Source organism: Barbus barbus (assembly GCF_936440315.1).
Source record: "Barbus barbus genome assembly, chromosome: 5".
NCBI classification, from domain to species: domain Eukaryota; kingdom Metazoa; phylum Chordata; class Actinopteri; order Cypriniformes; family Cyprinidae; genus Barbus; species Barbus barbus.
In genome coordinates, this window is record NC_136733.1 from 28,108,269 (window position 1) to 28,129,007 (window position 20,739).

Sequence of the window (20,739 nt, forward strand, 5' to 3'; positions counted from 1 at the left end):
GATGTCTTTCCAAGTGGTCAAGATGCACACCACGCTGAATGTGTCCGAGTCTCTCTTTCATAGTTCAGCTATGGGGCTCGACCCACCCCTCCGCGCGTGGGCGGTCTCTAGATTCATATTCAAGAAGCGCGCCGCTCGCGCAGAGATTTGCTACTACAGTCAGTTTACAGGAGGAACACATACTGAGAAAGAACTAAATGAACCGCATTGTGTGTCACGCCAGTTAGGCAAACTTAGCTGAATTAAAGTAACGTTAGAGTTTATCAAAGTTCACTAAAGTGTTAGTGATCAAACAGGTTTAGTGTGTCTTGCCAGTCGACCAAGCTAACAGCTTTTATATTAATTCTCATGAAATACTTAATGGTTTGTTTGTTGTTATTTTCCTTTGAGCATGTGGCCTGGTGAGCAAACAACGTTTTAACGGATTTGTCGAGGTTGAGGTAAGAAAAGCTATTAGCAACAGACTCATCACCCATAAACCCCGCTTTTCAGGTGTGCGCCTTCCCAAAGGAAACAATTGGGCTTTAGTCCTTTTAAGATTTCTGACCAAACGGGATGAACAACCCGTTCATTTACATTAAAATCGCTTCAGATAAGCCGGATTTCTCGTTCCTCAAGCCTTACAAGCGCAAACATCTTACAACAGCAGTAACGTTAAATCACTGTAACCGGGAAAAAGCCGCCGAAGGCATTATAAGGTCAATGATCCTTATTTATTCTAAACAAAATTTCCCAGTATTCGCAAGTCTCATTATATGGGCTCTTCGGGGTTAAGAAAAACGAACACGGCTCGTTGGTCTAGGGGTATGATTCTCGCTTAGGGTGCGAGAGGTCCCGGGTTCAAATCCCGGACGAGCCCTTCTTTTTTTTTTTTTTTCAAAACAAAATCTGATTCGATTGTTTACTATTTAATGAAAACATAAACAAGCGCTAAATAGCGTCCGTGCACTAAAACATTCAATAAACACAAATCTATGTTACTCGTATGATCAGCCGATGCTTATTCAGTTGAGCTGAATGTGCTTCAGCGGCGGAAGAATGCAGCCTGGCGCATGTGAATGGCGGCGCGGAGACGGTGCTAATCACTCTAGTCTGATCATCACATAGGTGTGAATATTCACAGATTCCAGAGCGACCATACTCACCGAAACAATCAGAAATAACATCTCCCTCACCTTTGCGAGCGGGCATCTGAAAAAAGCTGCTCTTTGATTCGACTCGTCCTTGAATACAATCCTCTGAAATGTGTCGGGACAAACCAGAATCATTATTGATCTAGCAATGGGCCATCAGCGACCGAAACTGCAAATTGTAATTTTAATTGATGTGCATGCGAGTGCGTGAATTAGTCGGGATTAGGATCAAACAAACCAGTTCTCCTTTCTTTAATGGAGCCAGAATAATACAAATGCCTCACGGGGCTGCTAATCCGATCAACAAATCCTGCCATAATCGGAGGCCTAATCATCGGGTTTTATGAGCATTGTGTGCTGTAAATAAGCGACATCATTGCATCAATAAATAAAGCAATTTAGTTATTAGTTTCAACAGGTCTTAAATTAAATAATAATTAAATGAAATTAAACACTATTTATTCGCTGTAGTGCAATGCTTTGTACTTTTTAAAGAGAGACTGGTGCTGGAAATTTGACCTTTAGTTGATCTATTGAGATCCCAAAATTTCAGTACAGTACATTTAGCCTACATAAAATGCCACAATCACATTTACAGCATAAAATTATCATTGACAAATGAGTACTTGGACCAGAATGCAAATTTGAGAAAGCCATATTAAAGAGATCAATTAAATTAGGTGTGGAACTGATCAACTTCAAAAAGTGATGATGAGCCAACAACCATGTGGTTTGAGGAAAGTATTCCATACAAAATCCCATTTGTACAGAAGCCTGACATATTTCTGACCTTATTATTATTATTTTAGAAATGTAATGGTATGTCCTCTACATCCCTAGAGGTTTAAAAAGTTAGTATGAGGCATGATAGAAGAGAGCCTAGCAAATCTTATTCTTGTTTACAAGGGCTCTTGATGATGCACCAGTACAGTGTTCAAAAAACTGGACTTCAGCAAATCTTTTGTTCTGCGCAATAACAGAAACATGAAAGAACTGGATGGTGAGGTGCGAGATGCAGGATGGAGTCTCACCTAGAAACCTGTTTGATGCAGTCAGGAGCTTATGAGGACGAGCCCTTTGCTTACCGTTTTGTGCTCTTTGACGTAATTGTCCTAAGATTTTAGACAAAAGCTTAGCACCAAGAGCGTATCCTGTCTTTTGCATTTGTTTGTGTATAATGTATAACAGTAAGATGCAAGAATGTGGAAACAGGTGACGAAACCTTGATGTTTGTGAAAGAATGACACTGTAAGGTGTTATTAGACGTTACGCCATCCTCCAGACCACTCAGCACTGAATACACACAGGCAGAAAGGATGTTTCTGTTCTAGACAGTGTGGAACTGCGTTGAGGTATGTTTAGTGAAACTGATTTGGTTTCTCCACTGAGAGTTTGAATCAACATTCAGTCACATATGTAAACAAATACAGCCAGTTTTTAGATCTGAATAAATTAGGCCACAAACATCTCTGTATATGTATGCTGTCCTCTGTTTTGCCTTTACTCAAAAAAACAAATCTTGATCCCACTGAATTAAACAATTATAGGCCAATTTCAAAACTGCCGTTTTTGCACAAAGTTTTGGAAAAGGTTGTATTAAACCAGATTTCCCTTTATTTCAATTCTAATGATATTCTGGATCCTTTTCAGTCTGGCTTCAGAGCAAAACATAGTACTGAATGAGCTCTTTTAAGAGTAGTAAATTATATTTTGTTATCTGCAGATTGTGGTAACTGTACTATTCTTTTATTATTGGACCTCAGCGCTGCCTTCGATACAGTAGATCACTGTATCTTGTTAAAAAGATTAAATCTTGAGGTTGGCATTTGTGGTATTACATTAGACTGGTTTGCATCGTATCTCACAAACAGGAGTTTTTCGGTGGAAATTGGTGAATTTTCATCAAGCTCAGTTCCCATCACTTGTGGGGTACCCCAGGGCTCTATTTTGGGTCCAATTTTATTCTCTCTGTATTTGCTCCCTCTTCGTTTTATATTTGAGTTTCATAAAGTTTCATACCATATTTATGCAGATGATACTCAGGTTTATTTTCCTCTAAAATCAGGTTCTGATTCAGTGTCCTCCTTGCTGGCTTGTTTAAAGGACATCAAGAATTGGATGGAAAATAATTTCCTACAGTTGAATCAAAATAAGACCGAAGTTATTTTGTTTGGTCCTTCTCACCTTTTACAAAATCTAAGACCTACTCTGGGCCCTCTTGAAGACAACATCCGTGAGAAGGTAAAAAATCTGGGAGTTATTTTTGATCCTGAATTAAAATTCGATAAACAAATTAACTCTGTAGTCAGATCCATTTTTTTGCAGCTTAAGGGGCTTCGCAAACTGAAAGGTTTTCTCAGTTTTAATGATTTAGAGGTTGTTATTCATGCATTAGTTTCAATCAGGCTGGATTACTGTAACGCTCTTTATGCAGGAATAAACCAGTTTTCACTATCACGTTTACAACTGGTACAGAATGATGCTGCTCGCTTTTTGACAGGGACAAAAAAGAGGGAGCATATTACCCCTGTGTTAGCATCACTTCACTGGTTACCTGTTAAATTCAGAGTTGATTTTAAGGTTGTAGTTTTTGTTTTTAAAGCACTTCATGGTCTTGCTCCAATTTATATTTCAGATCTTCTCCATTTCTATTCTCCTGTGAGAAAGCTTAGATCGTCTTCTCAGAAGTTACTGATTGTACCAAAATCTCGTTTAAAATCTAAAGGGAACAGAGCTTTTTCAGTCCTTGGTCCTATGCTCTGGAACTCCTTGCCTTTATCCATCAGATCATCCCCTACGTTATCTTCTTTTAAATCATCTCTTAAAACATATATTTTTTCTCAGACTTTTGCTTAATTTGAATTTACTTTTTGTGTGGTCTCTGTTTGTTTTTTTCTTTGGTTATGTTTTGTATTACTTTTTGTATCATTTAATGGTTTTAAATTTTAATATTGTCAATGCTTTTGTTGGTATTTTTGATGTCTTGCCTGTGCAGCACCTTGGTCAGCACTTGTTGGTTTTAAGGTGCTATATAAATAAACTTGACCTTGTGTATGACTACAAGCATATACTAATGAATTTAATGAATTATATGACTGAACTAACAGGTATTAGAAAACAGACAGTTTTTTTTTTTAACTGAACACTAGGTGGCACTGCACACCAACTGGCCCAAAACTGCAGTTCTCACTGTAATTCATGCTTTCTCTGGGAACATTTGAAATTGAAGCACACTTTAAAAAACAATCTTCCAAAAACAATTTAATAGGACATAAAAAAAAAAAAAACCTTTACAAAAGAGCAAAATATCTTATGTACATATATACAGTCCCTGTATAGTTTACAAATATACATTATCTTCAGTAAAACAGGACTACATACAGTATACAAACACTTACCCAAGACACTCATATCTAAAACGCACGCACGCACGCACGCACACACACACACACACACAAGAAACAAAAATTAAAACAAGCTGTCGGTCGGACGTGATGTTTGAGGGAAGAAAAAGGGGTATATAAACAAATCTATCAGAACACAATCACATTCAGACTCTCCTGGTTTTTTACATTTCCACGTGGAGACAGAGGGAACATGCAGAGGAAACCTGAGGGCAGATTACCAGCTCTCTTCAGAAGGTTCCAGATAATTCCCATGCTTCTTTTTATTCCAAGACCTTTGAACACACAATAAAGCAGCTTGTTCTCACTGTGAGGATCTGATTCCTATTAACTAAACTACACATGCATAATTCAGTTGTCTAAAACCCATTCAGGTCCACAATCCTGAGCTGTCACTTGGGCGCTGGAGAAATCTTAAGGGCTGATACATGACACTGATTTTTATCAGTATGTGTTGGAGTGAAAGACAGGCTCATATGTTTGGAATGGAATACTAGGTTATTACTTTCCGTATACTGTGTTCAGTATACTGATTACTGCCTACTGTTATATAAACCGGTATATGCAACAGAATAGATTAAGAAACGCTGTGTTTCAGTAGTATTCTAATTCAAGTTGCATGATCAATTCAGCGAGTTATCATCTTATATGTTTTATAGGATTAAAAAAAATTTTTTTTGTACAATTGTCTCTATGAGGATATCTGTGGGATTTTGCATTGTGGGATACAGTATTCAGCATATACGCTACTAAACAGCATTCATTTGAAATACATTTTTTGCAATAATGTAAATGTCTTTACTGTATCTTATGACCAATTTAATGCGTTCTTAAACTAAAATATTACTGACCCCAAATTCTTTTAAACAGTAGTGTGTATGTATATATATAATATAACACACACACACACACACACATATATATATATTCTTAGTACAGCATGCATTCTATGTACTGTAGCAAAAGTAATTAAAGTACAATAGTATTCTATTCCAAACACAGCCAGACTCAGTGCTTCATTTCCTATAGAGCAGTGGTTCTCAAACCTGTCCTGGAGTACCCCCAGCACTGCACATTTTGTATGTCTCCCTCATCTATCACACCTGATTCAATTCATCAGCTCATTAGTGGAGACTACAAGACCTTAAGTGGGTGTGCCAGATATAGGGAGACATACAAAATGTGCAGTGCTGGGGGTACTTCATGGAGAGGTTTGAAAACCACTGCTATAGAGGAGCACTACTGTCCCCTACAGGAGGCATATGGTATTGTATTGCATATTCAGGATGATGTTGAAGTCTAGGACACTAGAAAACCATTTTGGATTATCATCACTTTCAGTGCCTGAACTACTGCCATCACTCAGTTTTACCCACAGGTATAGGTCAAGAGCAAAGATCCATAAAACTGTACATTTCAGAATTGCATGATTTCATATTAAAAATGGGTATCTTGACTGCATTTGTAAAGGTTTAGTGATAACTGAACATAGATATTCTGTTTTATACATTGACATAATCAGTGCTTAATAGAAAAGTACACAGGTTCACTATTTATGTGTTGTTGAATCTATTGAAGTGTGTGTCTGTTATGGATTGAGCGGGCTGCTACCGGTGCATTGAATGAATAAAGAATCTCACTCCGTTCACAGTTCCAGTCACTGCAATCACTGCAGGTGCACTTCCTCCCTGTGCTACGTGTGCCAGATACCACATACACGCAGCAGCTGTAAGGGTGCTGAGCTCATCCAGTCGCAAGATGGAAGCTGCTAGAATGGCTGATACACAATGCATCTTGGTTATTCACCAGGAAGCCAATGTTGCGTTGCTAGCATTTGAGGAATGATGGAGGCTGTTTCAGTGCTCAGAGAGAATTGGATCTTTTTGTCAGTGTTGGTGATGCTACATAGTCACATTTGCCTGACGCTCGGCAGACATGTAGATAAGCCCGATCGTTCATAAATGGTTGGCTCTGTGTCCTTGGGGCGGTGCTAATGAGACATACTGGCTCAGTTGAGTTCAGTGGGTGTGGTCTGTGAGCTCATCAGCATGATGTGTGCGTCTGATTGGGTCGACAACCCATACACCGATGGGCTCAGGTGTGTCCGGCGGCCGGAGCGTCCCCTAGACGGATGCTGCCGAGGAAGGTGGTGTGGTTGCTCATGGAGATGGAGGTGTCCTCGTACACCATGCGGATGGAGATCCTCTGGCGGGCTCGCAACAAACACACCCCCGCGGTGTAGCAGGTGTTGAACTTGCGCTGGCCGGTCTCGATGCTTCGCGTGCAGCGCAAGAATGGAGTCTTGTCAACCATCACCTCATAACTCGCTATGTCCGTGAAGTTCAGGTAATATACCTGATAAACACACAGACACACAAGAAAAGCAGATTGGGATAATGGTTACTGATTTCTAATCATGGTTAAATTGGAAAACAAAAATGTTTTTGTATTTGTTTGTGTATAAGCAGTAGAGTTAGTCCAGGGACTGTACTCACTTCTACCTGACTATATATAAAATATGTTCCGTCAAGTAGGACTTCCAGCTCTCCAGAGCGCGAGTGCATTTTAAACACTCTCTGATGGATTGAGATCATTCTCCAATTTTTCAACACACCTTCTGACAAATCTCACAAACAGACACCAGTAAATACTCAATCATCTGTTATGACAGCAGCGACACATAGTTAAAACACACACACACACACACCAGGGCTCAATTAAAAGGTGGTTTTTCTCTGATTTTTTTCTCCGAGGTTTTTCTACTTGCCTTGTCAAATTTCACTGACCCTAACACAAATAATTTATATTTCTCAGTGATCATTTAGTTATTTAAAAAATATTACACACACACACACACACACACACACATTAAAATCAGTAACAGTTAGAAATATTACTACAATTTAAAATAGCTTAATTTCAAATTAAAATGTAATTTATTCCACGTCACATGATCTTTCAGAAATCATTCTAATATACTGATTACATGCTTAAGAAACATTTCTTTATTATTATCAACACTGAAAATAGTTGTGCTGCTTAATATTTTGTGTGTTTTCAGGATTATGTGATGCATAGAAAAATTAAAATAACATTTATTTTAAATAAAAATATTTTGTAACCTTTAAAACATCTTTATGCTTTTGATAAATTTAATGTGTCCTTGTTAAATTAAAGTCTTAATTTCTTACTGACTCCAACGGTAGCGTATTTTTCATCATGAAATGTTAATTTCTATTCATGTATTTATTTATTTTTTACAAAGAACATTTACAACAGCCAGTGGGCCATCCTTATATTTGAGCCCTTCATACAATCTTTAACAAATGAAAGTCATTCCAACGCACAATATCAATAAGCATTATGAAGCATGTGTAGTTGTATGTGGGAGATCATTATTTAACTCTTACCTTCTTTCACCTGGATAGTAGTTTCCTGACCTTGAAGATGCACCACAGCTGGCTACAGAAACGTCGTGTTTAAATTCACAAAAAACAACATTTATGTACATTTGATGCAAAGACTTATTAGCATGTTTCAAATGTGTCTGATCTACACGTCAAACATGCTCTTACTACTTAATACTGAGAGAATATTATATGGAGTGATGAGCAGTGTGGTGGTGGAGTTCAGGAGATTGTGCATACCTGTGTCTCTCTGTGTTTGCCTTTATCTGCACCACCTGTTGACAAACAGAGGAAAGAAATTAGTTGCTTTTGGTCTTTTATTAGTTGCTTATGATCTATTCACACCAGCAGTGAATGTCTGCCACACATCCTTGCAGCAACAAGACTTTCCATTTAAACAATGAATTCCTATGGATTGCAAAATGTTTCACAACAATGAAGCAACATTTCAGTCGATTTTGCAATTGTGTTGTGTTGCTCTGTTGCATTGTTCTTGATGTCGCTTTGGATAAAAGCATCTGCTAAATGACAATGTAAATGTAAATGAGCAGGCCCTTAACATTGCCATATTATGGAAATACATTTTTTTCTTCCCCAAGACATATTTCAGAGAGAAGCAGCTTCTCGAATAAGCAAAAAAAGTAGGATGGGAGTCATGGAACCTGATTTTGTCCACTGGGAATTGATTGGATCATTGGTGTTTGCTATTGCTGTGATCTCATGTGAGTGACAGTTTGCTGAAGGGAAGAGTTTATTGTCAGAGAAGAGATGTTTTTGCAATGGGGAAGATTTGATTCAATTTTTATTAAAGATTCTCAGGGAACATAAATTTAAAAATGGAATTGTCCATTTTGATTTCATGGTGACTTTAAACTAGCAGCTTGCTGTGACTGTGTGAAGACGCAAGTGTCTGTATTTACCTGAAGGTCCCTGTGGTCCAGGTGGACCTTGTGGTCCTGGTGGCCCTGCGGGTCCAGGAGGTCCGGGTGGGCCAGAGGGAGTCATCGCATTACTGCCTGGGATTCCCGGGATCCCTGGGATTCCAGGTGGACCTTGTGGACCAGGTGGGCCTGGAGGTCCAGGAGCGCCAGGGGGTCCTTTCTTGCCTAAAATAATATAAAAAAAAAAAGAGAGGAGGAATGCAGGAATCTGTCCTCAAAACTGCAATTTGTTTTAAATAACAGAGTGAAAATTATGAAATGACCTTTTTTCCGCTCTCCTTTCTTTTTTCCATTAGTTTCTGCAAGAGGGATAAGCAGCAGGAAAAGATAATCCGTTACAAATGTATCATTTTACATTCATGATCACAAATGCAAAAAAGTTCTTCCTGGGCTCCTGCTTTTTCTTCCAGAAAAGAGAATGATTTATTTTTTTCACTGTTTATTTGTTTCAAAGTAGCTAAACCAATAATGACACTCACATGACCACAAACCCCCCCCCAAAAAAATGTAATTTGAAGGACAATTGCTTCTGCTGGTGTCTACAAATAACACACACACACACACACACACACACACACGTCTGTCTCACTGTACAACAAACTATAATACTGAAACAACAAAGGTAGACAGAAGAGTCAAACGATATCTAGTAAGAGTATGTTTGTGTGACTGTGTAACAAATCCAGCACATCTGTACTAAACAAATCTGACAAATCCACTGTTTTTTAAAGTCTAGCCTAACACACACACACACACACACACACACACACACACACTGACTCTCAGGAGACAGATCTGTGTTCCTAAGGCCTGAGGTCACTCTTGTGTTTGTGTTGGCTAGCATTCGGGGGTCTTTTTTCGCAATAAAACTACTTCAACTTATTTGTAAATGACTGCTGCTTTCATTGTATTGTCTGGTGGGCTTCGCACGCGATATCTCTTTCTCAAAACACAGAATATCAAAAGTGAAGAGAAACAACTTGTTGCCTTTAATCTTTTCCTTTAATCTTCCTTTTTTCTCATTATATGAAAAACAACGGAAGGGGCGGGGGGGGGGGGCAACATGCACATACATAAAAATCAAGCAAGCAGAACAAAAAGCAAACATGACACATATAATAAGCATGCAAAGAACTTGACCTGCCTTCAGTACCTCCCTGCAGATGTCCCTGTCTTTTTTTATAAAACAGTCAGGGATGAACTCACCAAATACTTGTTCATTTCAGTGCAAACCCTGCATCTTATTCACATACCACCCGCAATCCTGTTTAAACAGCCCCAATTGCAGGGTGCAATTAACAGTGATTTTACTGGCCATCGAAAGCAGATGGACAAAATGGTTAAAGAATTCATTCAGTTATAGCATACAGTTTATTTTCAAATGGACTTTGTGTACATTTTCTAGTGATCTTTGAAGTGGAAACTACAGCCAGATTGACTTTGTGTCCCTGCTCTAACAACACAGTATTGACACAATGGCCCATAAAAAAATATTTTCTCTTTGGAACGGTCAGGGCCTTCACACATCAAATGTTTAATATTTCAATCATATTATTTTTATTACTGAAGTGTATTTAAGTTGCAGGTTTTCAAAACTAAAGATGAAAATAAACATGCAAATATGACATTTACTCTGAATTTGTTCTCAGTATGAACAAATCATCCAGCCCACTTCACAAGGCCTTGGTTTGTTTTGTAAAACCTTTATTGTCTACATAGTCTTTACTTCCACTCCAAAAAATATCTTAATCAGAAAATATTTACCAGAACATGTAATGCTTGTTTTATAAACCCCTTACACATTTACTTATTTAAATAAACTTTGCAAACTGTCCCTGCAGCTTCAGCAAATCCACTCACCTGATTAACAAAACGTTTGCTAAACATAATGAAAATATCATAGTTTTATTAATCTCAGGTTTTGTGAAATTGTCATCCCAGTGGCGCAGATTTATCAACAGAGTGAATGAACTCCCTCTGGTGGTGCCGGTGAGCCTCAGAAAGCTTACAACAAGAGAAGCATCAGAAAAAGATAACATTTATATTGTAGTTGAAACTGCATTTTAACAAATGAATGTACATGCAACTAAGATATTTTTAAAAGCAACTCAAATAACTATAAGAAAAAGAGCTTGTAAATGTTGAGCTATAAATAAAATACAAATATTAAGTGTGTGTACATGCATATTCGTCAAAAGAGTTTTGATGGAGGATTACTTGACATTGGGCATGTCTGTGTTTGCTTTATGGGAGAAGAAAGAAAGAGTGTTAAAAGTCTTTAATGAATGGAACAAATTAGCATCAAAGACAATATTGGAACCACATTTCACACCAAACATGCAGCTGCACACACAAACACACCGAACACCAGCTGTACGTTCACAAAGTTAAGGTTTATGAGGCCACGAAGTTAGTGAGTTTGTGTATGTCCATGTGCAAGTGCTTTGACCCATGAATCTGAGAACTGGGAAGAAGACAGTATGACTTGATAACAAGAATGGATTGAAATGGCTTCCTTATTAAACCATGCATGTACACGCAGATGCTCACACACAGTTTGCCACTTGCAATAATACTCACCTAACACAGTCTGATGCTTGGATTTTATACTCAAATCTAATCAGTTAAAATCTGTTGTCAACATTTCATGGAAATTTAGTTTAACAGAATTATAACTAAGCCATAAAAATCAACAACAGTATGAGTTATGTGCGTGGATGCTATTCAAAATGAGCTCAGCGATGAGTGAGGTCTATAGTTTCAAACACGTATATTGAGCTGTATGCAATATCCTATATGTCTACGTAACAGTGTGTTCGGGATTTATTAACATCCATACACTGCTGTCAAATATACAGAGATTTACAGCTCAGCATATTACAGGAATTGTTTCCCACACAGACACAACAATAATCTGAGAGATACTGGGTCTCGTTCACTAACTAATAAACTATTTTACTTATGTAAATGTGCTTACATATCTTAAAATACATGCTTACAGCAAGGGTAAAGTTTATTATTCTCAATACCAGTTGAACCACATTAATTTGTGTTTAAATTGATGACTTGCCAAGATTGGTATATTTTTTTCAATTATGTCCATCTTAGCAAGTTATCAATTTAAACACAAAAGACAATTAATGTGCATTTGACCTTTCGCATGCGGTCACATTACCACAAGTTACCTAGCACAACTGTCTAGTGCTGAAATGGGACAGTTGATGACAATTTATGAGGGTAAAACTATACGAACTTCTCTCAGGGGCTGTCTGCTGGCTTCTGCACCAAAATATCATTTTCTGTGGTCCTCATATTCTCATTTGATCTCAGAAAAAGGTGAGATTTCAGAGAAAACACTCAGTAGTTGTGACATCCTTCAAAGTCCATCTCTTTTAAGTCGGCTAATAATAATAGTAGTAGTAGTAGTAACAATAATAATTTACTAGTACTCTTACAATAACATATTTATTATTATTATTATATATTCAGGTTTACTTAAAGTAGAATACGACTAAAGTGGACCAAATAAAAGAATGTCTTAATATTTAAAATACAACTTATGTCATTCTACCAATGTGCAATTATAAAACCTTAAGGATATCACATAATTCCTTACTGTACATCTCATTTGTTGACATTAATCCGCACTATATCATCTACCCTATATGTATCATCATCAGTAACCTTGCTTTCCCGACATCTGCTCCAGCATCGTTTGAGATGGCATGCGTGCACATTATCTGTGTTGTATCGGAATTTGTTTTGGCACATGACGCACACAGGTGCAAAAGCTGAAACTGTAGAACTCCCAATCAGAGCCAGTGACTGCACAGCCATAATAAAAGCCAAACCACCTGCCAATCAAACCGCTGCCAACTGGAGCCAATCACGGCCGTGGAAAGAGGAGTAGGTAACCAAAGCTAGAGGCAACCAATGAGAGAGCGAGAGGAGCAATATCAGTTTGTTATAAGCTACTAGAATGGAAAAAGGAGAGGGATTTCACGTATAAACTACTGGTGCGCACAGCATAGTCCAGTAATGAGTAAGATGGAAGGAATGAACGAGGGGGAGAGAGAGTGAGAGGTAGCATGATCAAATGAAGGAAATGCATCTCGTTCTGAACTCTAAACCACATCAAAGAGAAATCGCTGGCAATCTCACAGACTTTATACACACACACACACACACACACACACACACAGTCTTAATATAAGCTCTAAATGTCATGAATTTCACACACAAGGAGTTTTTTTTTACCTGAACGTTTGGTTCGATGAATGACTCTCTCCAGCTCTCTTGGGTGTTCATCCCTCCATCTGCTCTGTGAAGATGAAGGAATATGTTTTTTTTTTAAAAATACAGTGCAGAATAATAAAATTAATTCATGGTGCTGTTTCAAAGCATTTTAAATTTTAACTCCAGCTTGAGTTTGAGCCAATGTTCAATGATCAATGAAATGAATCCACTTCATAAAATAAATGACACTATACACGCACGCACATACACGCACTCACACACCTCTGCTAAAAGACAGCATAATGAACATAATGTGTGTGTGTTGAAAAACCCTGTGGATTTACAACAGTAAGACATTCCATTGGGATGATCCAGCACACAAACACACACAAAAAGCACAAACTTAATGAATTATTTAGAAAGGAAATCCCTTTCTTATCATTATTTCACATATGAACAGAGTAATAGCTCTGCAAGCCTTACACACACAAACACACACACAGAGGAAGCAAAGACATTTTCACTAAATTGATGAGGTTGGGAGATAAACTTTCTGTTTCTTCATTCTTCCTTTATTTCCTTCTCATTCTTTATTCTTTCATTTCGATTTTTCTTAATACTTTCCCCTTGCTATTTCTTTTCTCTTTGTCTTTTCATTCTTTTTTTTTTATATTTAATTTTTTTCTTTTCATTTCTTCCTTCCTTTAATTTTTCTCCCTTCCTTAATTTTTTCCATTTCAGGCTTCATTCCGTCTATACATTTTCCATCCTATTTCCCCCCCCCGATTCTATTTCTTCTCTTTTTTCTCCTTTCCTTGCTTATTTATCTTTATTTCAGTTCTTCATTCTTTGTATGTGTATAAAGCACTATAACAGTGAGCTTTTGAGATTGCAATAGGAGGATGTTTAGGCAGACGGTGGACACACACACACAGCTCATCATACATCTTATATTCGGGGATAACTATCAGGTCAGGATACTTCAGGACAGTTTGGAGTTCCCATGTATGTTTATACACAGTGAATGAAAAGGTTGAGAGAAGAGTAACTCTGGGTCAGTTGCAGTAGCACATATCTGTGTCTGTGTCAGTAAGACCCTGCTGTTCTTCACAGTAGAATCACGTTACAAGACCTAGACTGCCATTGTCATCTTCATGGCTAATCTTTTTTTTCTGATTGCAGGATTGTTGAAAGGAGTCCAAATTCACACACACTTGTAGAGCAGGGTTAGCGGGGTCATGCAGCTGTGTCTGGGTAAAACTGTGATGTATGTGATTAGAGAAGCCACTCAATCACAAAGTTCAGCCCCAGAGTTCATTGGGTGTCATGTGTCTTCATGTATCCATGTAAAACATTAACGCGTGAGTGTGAAGACGAGTATGTGTGTGTTTTAACCGGTAAGATGACACTTTTAGATCTGTAAATACCTTGCTGTGTCACACTTTGTTTTTTAATCCACTGTGTGTTTGAAATCAGACACTCTAGGCCTGTCTCCCTGCCAGAGGATGTTCCTGCCTTTGGACATGATGTTCTGGCTCAGAGTCTGTATGTGTGTGTGAGAGAGAGAGCATTGAAAACATTTCTCCAAGCTTACAATGATCTTCTTATTTGCAATTATGATAAGCAACAAAAGAAAGCGAGTATGGAGGTTTAATTACACGTACTTTAGGGACCAAACGGACCCTAGAAAACCTGCCTTTGGGGACATCCGAGTCGCCATCAAAAGTAAAAGGGATTTATAAATAAAGCAAATAATGTGTTTCCAATATTAAGCATGCAAAACGTTTTCTTTTAGACGTATGATTTTGGTTAGTCTGCAGTAATTATAATTAGCTTTAAATATATACAATAGAGGTCTACAGTATGTCCTCATTTAGTAAGTTGTGTGTGTGTGTGAGAAACAGCTCTGTGCAGTCTAGACCTTGTAACTCGACTCTAGTGTGAGACATCTCATCTTTCTTTCTTTTACACACACACACAAAACACTGTACCTTTTTTCAACTGTACACCAATCTCTTTCTTTCTTAAAGGTCATTACAAACTGTCTTACTGCACTATCACAAGAGATGTACAGCTGAATTATTTGGTCTTTTGAACTTTCTGTTCGTTATATAATACATGGTTTCCACAAAAATATTAAGCATTTTCATCATTGATAATAAGAAATGTTTCTGGAGCACAAAATCGGTATATTAGAATGATTTCTGAAGGATCATGTTAGACTCAAGACTGGAGAAATGGCTGATGAAAATTCAGCTTTCATCACTGAAATAAATTACATTTGAAAATATATTAAAATAGAACAGTTATTTTAAATTGTAATAATCTTTCACAATGTTATTTTTAACAGCACTGTTTATATTGTACATCTGTCAAAAACATAAAAAAAACCCCCTAAACATTTGATCGATAATGTACCAAATGCATGTATACGATCAAACTGAACCTTACTGTAAAAGTGTTACCAAAACACACTAGAGGACACAAGTTATAGTGAGAGAGGGCGAGAGAATGGTCTTTCTTTAGACCACCCACAATCTGATTGGTCAAATGCTCCATCAAGCTAAAATTGCTTCCCTCAAACGTGTGTCCGCATGTGTGTACATTTCTTCATGCTTGTAAAACAAGAGATTGTGAACCGATAAACGCTGCTGCATGATGAATACGTGCGTGTGATTAGTTTGTCAGTTGTCACCGAGGACAGATACACTCACACCCTCATACATACACGTGTGTAGACTCACACATACACGTGTTGCTCTGAAACAATATTTATAGTAAGGGTACCCGCTGTATGAGGCCTAATTTATTTCTGTTTGAATTGTATGACATTGCGTGTTGAAGAAGTTGTGTATGTGTGTGGTCTGAGCTAACGGTAGCATCTATTCCACTCATACTTATTTTGACATTTCTCCATTCTTTCCACTGACAGCCGGAGAAAAACGATCTTTTTAATCAGACTGACCACACACACACACATAATCGCAACACAAACACAGCACAACACAAAAAATCGTGTGTGTTTCACATTAATACACTTCATTTACATTATTCTTGTTTTCTGAAACATTAGGGGCAATTCTTTTTTGAAACTTTCCCTCTCCACAAACAGTTTTAACCTGTTGTTGACCTGTTCTGACACAAGAAAAAAACATCTCTCGTTAAAAATGTGTTTTTTATTGTGTATTTTGTGTCTGGGTCGAAAGTTCCACCCTTCAGCCCCTGCTGGTCACTTTTTATTGTGGGCTATTAACTAGGTCTGAAATGCATTACGTCTACTACCACCACTAGCACTCAAATGATTAATTATATTCTGATTCAACTCTCAATTTGATTCCAATTCATTTAGGTATATTTTGGTTATAGTGTCCATTTTGCTTACATATGTAAGAAATCCTCTCTCATCCAAGTTATACAGGGACCCTTCTAATTTGGTAAAAATATTTGTATTATCATTTATTTAAATATATATTAAATCAGCACAATCCAAAACTGCTCTGTAGTTATCAACTGATGTAACTTTAAATTGCAAATCATTTCTTGTGCAAAACTATAAGTGTTATTATGTGTGTAAAATTAGGAATTTATGAATTCCCCCCGTGAAAGAGTATGAAGTTCATCTTGTTTAAATGATCGCAAAGCGGATTACACTTTGATATGTATTTGATTCACTAAAAACTAACTTTTTACTTCAAAGTCTACTAGTTGGACAGGTTTTACCTTACGTAAATAACTCATTATATGTGGTGCAGGATCAGCAGTCTGTCTGTTTATGGCAAATGCAGCAATGAAAACGTACATATCTCTACTGCCAGATTCATGCATTGCCATAAACAGTAAAAAAAAAAACAGTCAAGTCTGAATCACATAGTTTCTTGTCAGGCTTTGGGCTTTATTTCAGGGAGGTTTGCAAGAATTTTGGCTTGTACTGTGTGTGAACAAACTTTGTGAAAGTAACTCGTATTCATTTTATTCACTTTCGCATATTAGCAAAATATATCTGGCTATTACATAAAAACGATGTGTGGTTCACTGATGTGCATTTAAGTTCAGAAAATTACTTTCACTGCAACCAAAGAAACTGAACTCTGATATCAAATCGACTCTTGCGCGCACACAAGATCTATTATGAAAGCACTCAATTATTGTGTTTTTAGCAGTACGTTTGTTTTTTTGCAAATCATGTCAATTAACAAAACCAGATACCAGATGTACAATAAACAACTTTCAATAAAAATATTTAAATAAACCATCCACATATTGTTGATTGTCCTTTAACATAAATTAAACACTGATGGGTAAAGATCTGCTGACAGAATAGCGTAATAAATCCTGAACGTTCTAGAAGAAGGGAATTAATGTCAGGATAGATTAAAATGTTAGATAGTTTGACATTATGACCCAATCACAGAGCAAGACAACACTCACTTTGAGCAGATGTTCTCATTGTTGAGAATGACCGCAGTCCTCCAGGACCACTGAAGCTCACTTGACATCATACAATTAAACTCCTACTGAGATACAATCCTCTAGAGACACATACAAGCGTGTGTAAGAAATGTGTATGTTGAATCTGAATGTAATTGAAAAACATTGCATATGAAGACGTTTCATTGACGTGGTCAGAAGAGACATGTGTCTAGAATCAAGTGGAGAATCTGACAGACTGCAGCGGTAGGTTAGTGGTTAAGGATCTGGGCCTCTAGCTGAAAGATTGGAAGATGTACTCCAGGAAATGGAGAGTTTCTGAGATCACAGCCAGCTCTATCACCATTACAATGTTGTGAGAGGCAGTTAATCCTACGTCGCTCCAGTGGGACCATCTCTATGACCGGTCAATCATAAATCTCACGTCATCACCATCATTAGACAATCATTTGCAGCTATTTAAGCCAAGAGTTTAATAATAAAAGTGACATAGCTAGAACCTCAAGAAATATTGCTCAGTTGTTTTCTGTCCTTTTCAAACGCAGCACAAAATCTTCCAGCACTTCAAGGATATTTAAATGTACAAAGAACTGAGCACAAGACAGTTTTGCCATAGGCCCTATATCAGAGCAAGCACCGTAACCATCAGAGAGCATGTAAGAAAGGGGTAAATCATGCCATGTTTTGACATGCATCTCAAAAACTGGCCCAATTTACCAGAAATTACACAGAGACACTATATTTTCAAAAGTTAAAGAGGATTGTAAAGTATTCTAGGGTAAGAGGGTCAGTGAAGTGATGCTACATTTTTATAAAGACCTATCAGTTTATTAAAAATACATAAAAATTACAATTCATACATTGAGGATTATTATGAACGTATTCTATGATGCCTTAAATTTTGTTTTAAAATATTCTTTTGGCCACATTGTCAATAATGAGGGAGATTAAATTGTCCTGAAATAATAAATGAAGAAAAAAGACAAAAATGTTTCACTGATCATTATTTAAAAACTGTCAATGTCATAAGGACTCATTAATAGAGCTGTGCATTGGCAAGAATCTGTAAGCAAGGCGATAGATTGGGATATTTCTTATTTTAGGAATAGGATATGTTTTTAGGAAAGCTGTCATGAAGAACACACCACCATATGCAAACCTTAGCAAAAAAAATAAAAATTGTTTAACCGGAACACACTGGGATCTGCATTTGCAATCATCAGTCCCTGTAACATTCAACATTATTGAACCACTTTTTGTGCAGTACGAGTAAAGGGGGAAAAATTCAAATGCTTTCAGGATTCTTTAGTTAATGTACCATATGTATAAAATGTATTTTATAAAAAGACCATATATATTTTTAGACCCTGCTTTAAAGGTTCACAGTTTAAGTTTACAATTGTGACATACAATGTCATAACATTTTGATCTGAACAAAAAATTACATCTGCTTAATATCAATGAAAAATAAAGTGCTTGCAGGATTCCTAAAGAAAAGAAAACAATAAAATAAATGGACCCTTTTCGTGCCGACGTCACGATTGTGACAGCGCTAGCTGGAGACAAAACAAAGGGAAAACTGGAGGCAGCCCATTCAAACCAGCACAGATTCAGCTACATAAGGAGCTTAAAATATCACCTTGTTGTGATGTTGGGCGCCAGAATCAACGTAGTACAGGCTCCAATCTCACAACTATGTCGTGTATGAAATGTCTGTGTGCATGTGTGTAAAACAACAAACTGACTTATATGTCATATACATTGTTGTGACTGATAGTGGCTGGAATTTCTAAGAACTTGGTAAGAAAGAATAATCAAACAGAAAGTTCAAAATAGTTTCTGGAATTTATATTTCTAGAAAATATTAATTTACTTTAAATGTACTGTGTGTAAAGTATTGTAAAGGTACTGTAAACTGTATATTTAACTTGCATCATTTACAGGATGTATATACTTTAAAATAACTATTTGGCCATTACATGAGACATACATCTTCAAATAATATATCCATCACATTGAATATTTAAAGGGATAGTTCACCCAAAAATAAAAATTGTGTCATTAATTTCTCACCCTCATGTCATTCCAAACCCGTAAGACCGCCGTTCATCTTCGAAACACAAATTAAGATATTTTTGATGGAATCTGAGAGCTCTCAGACTCTCCCATAGACAGCAAGGGTCCATACACGATCAAGGTATAGAAACGTACCAAGATGATCGACAAAGTAGTCCAAATTTAAATATACAGTGGGTACGGAAAGTATTCAGACCCCCTTAAATTTTTCACTCTTTGTTATATTGCAGCCATTTGCTAAAATCATTTAAGTTCTTTTTTTTTTCCTCATTAATGTACACACAGCACCCCATATTGACAGAAAAACACAGAATTGTTGACATTTTTGGAGATTAAAAAAGAAAAACTGAAATATCACATGGTCCTAAGTATTCAGACCCTTTGCTGTGACACTCATATATTTAACTCAGGTGCTGTCCATTTCTTCGGATCATCCTTGAGATGGTTCTACGCCTTCATTTGAGTCCAGCTGTGTTTGATTATACTGACTGGACTTGATTAGGAAAGCCACACACACCTGTCTATATAAGACCTTACAGCTCACAGTGCATGTCAGAGCAAATGAGAATCATGAGGTCAAAAGGAACTGCCTGAAGAGCTCAGAGACAGAATTGTGGCAAGGCACAGATCTGGCCAAGGTTACAAAAAAAATTCTGCTGTACTTAAGGTTCCTAAGAGCACAGTGGCCTCCATAATCCTTAAATGGATGACATTTGGGACGACCAGAACCCTTCTTAGAGCTGGCCGTCCGGCCAAACTGAGCTATCGGGGGAGAAGAGCCTTGGTGAGAGAGGTAAAGAAGAACCCAAAGATCACTGTGGCTGAGCTCCAGAGATGCAGTCGGGAGATGGGAGAAAGTTGTAGAAAGTCAACCATCACTGAAGCCCTCCACCAGTCGGGGCTTTATGGCAGAGTGGCCCGACGGAAGCCTCTCCTCAGTGCAAGACACAAAAAAAACACCTGAAGGACCACAAGATGGTGAGAAATAAGATTCTCTGGTCTGATGAGACCAAGATAGAACTTTTTGGCCTTAATTCTAAGCGGTATGTGTGGAGAAAACCAGGCACTGCTCATCACCTGTCCAATACAGTCCCAACAGTGAAGCATGGTGGTG

General features: G+C 37.4%; 1 protein-coding gene across 1 annotated transcript in view; it reads right to left on the minus strand.

Moving 5' to 3' along the window:
- Nucleotides 1–4,383: 4,383 nt before the first annotated feature.
- Nucleotides 4,384–20,739, minus strand: part of LOC306869225 (uncharacterized protein) — a 50,141-nt gene continuing 33,785 nt past the window's right edge. Inside the window, exons 2-8 of the mRNA XM_079415897.1 lie at nucleotides 13,143–13,206; nucleotides 9,149–9,184; nucleotides 8,865–9,050; nucleotides 8,185–8,219; nucleotides 7,948–7,999; nucleotides 7,033–7,163; nucleotides 4,384–6,892 (exon numbers count right to left, since the gene is read on the minus strand). Of these exons, the coding sequence (XP_079272023.1) occupies nucleotides 6,632–6,892; nucleotides 7,033–7,163; nucleotides 7,948–7,999; nucleotides 8,185–8,219; nucleotides 8,865–9,050; nucleotides 9,149–9,184; nucleotides 13,143–13,206 (765 nt within the window). The 3' untranslated portion in view covers nucleotides 4,384–6,631. The remainder of the gene's footprint in view (nucleotides 6,893–7,032; nucleotides 7,164–7,947; nucleotides 8,000–8,184; nucleotides 8,220–8,864; nucleotides 9,051–9,148; nucleotides 9,185–13,142; nucleotides 13,207–20,739) is intronic.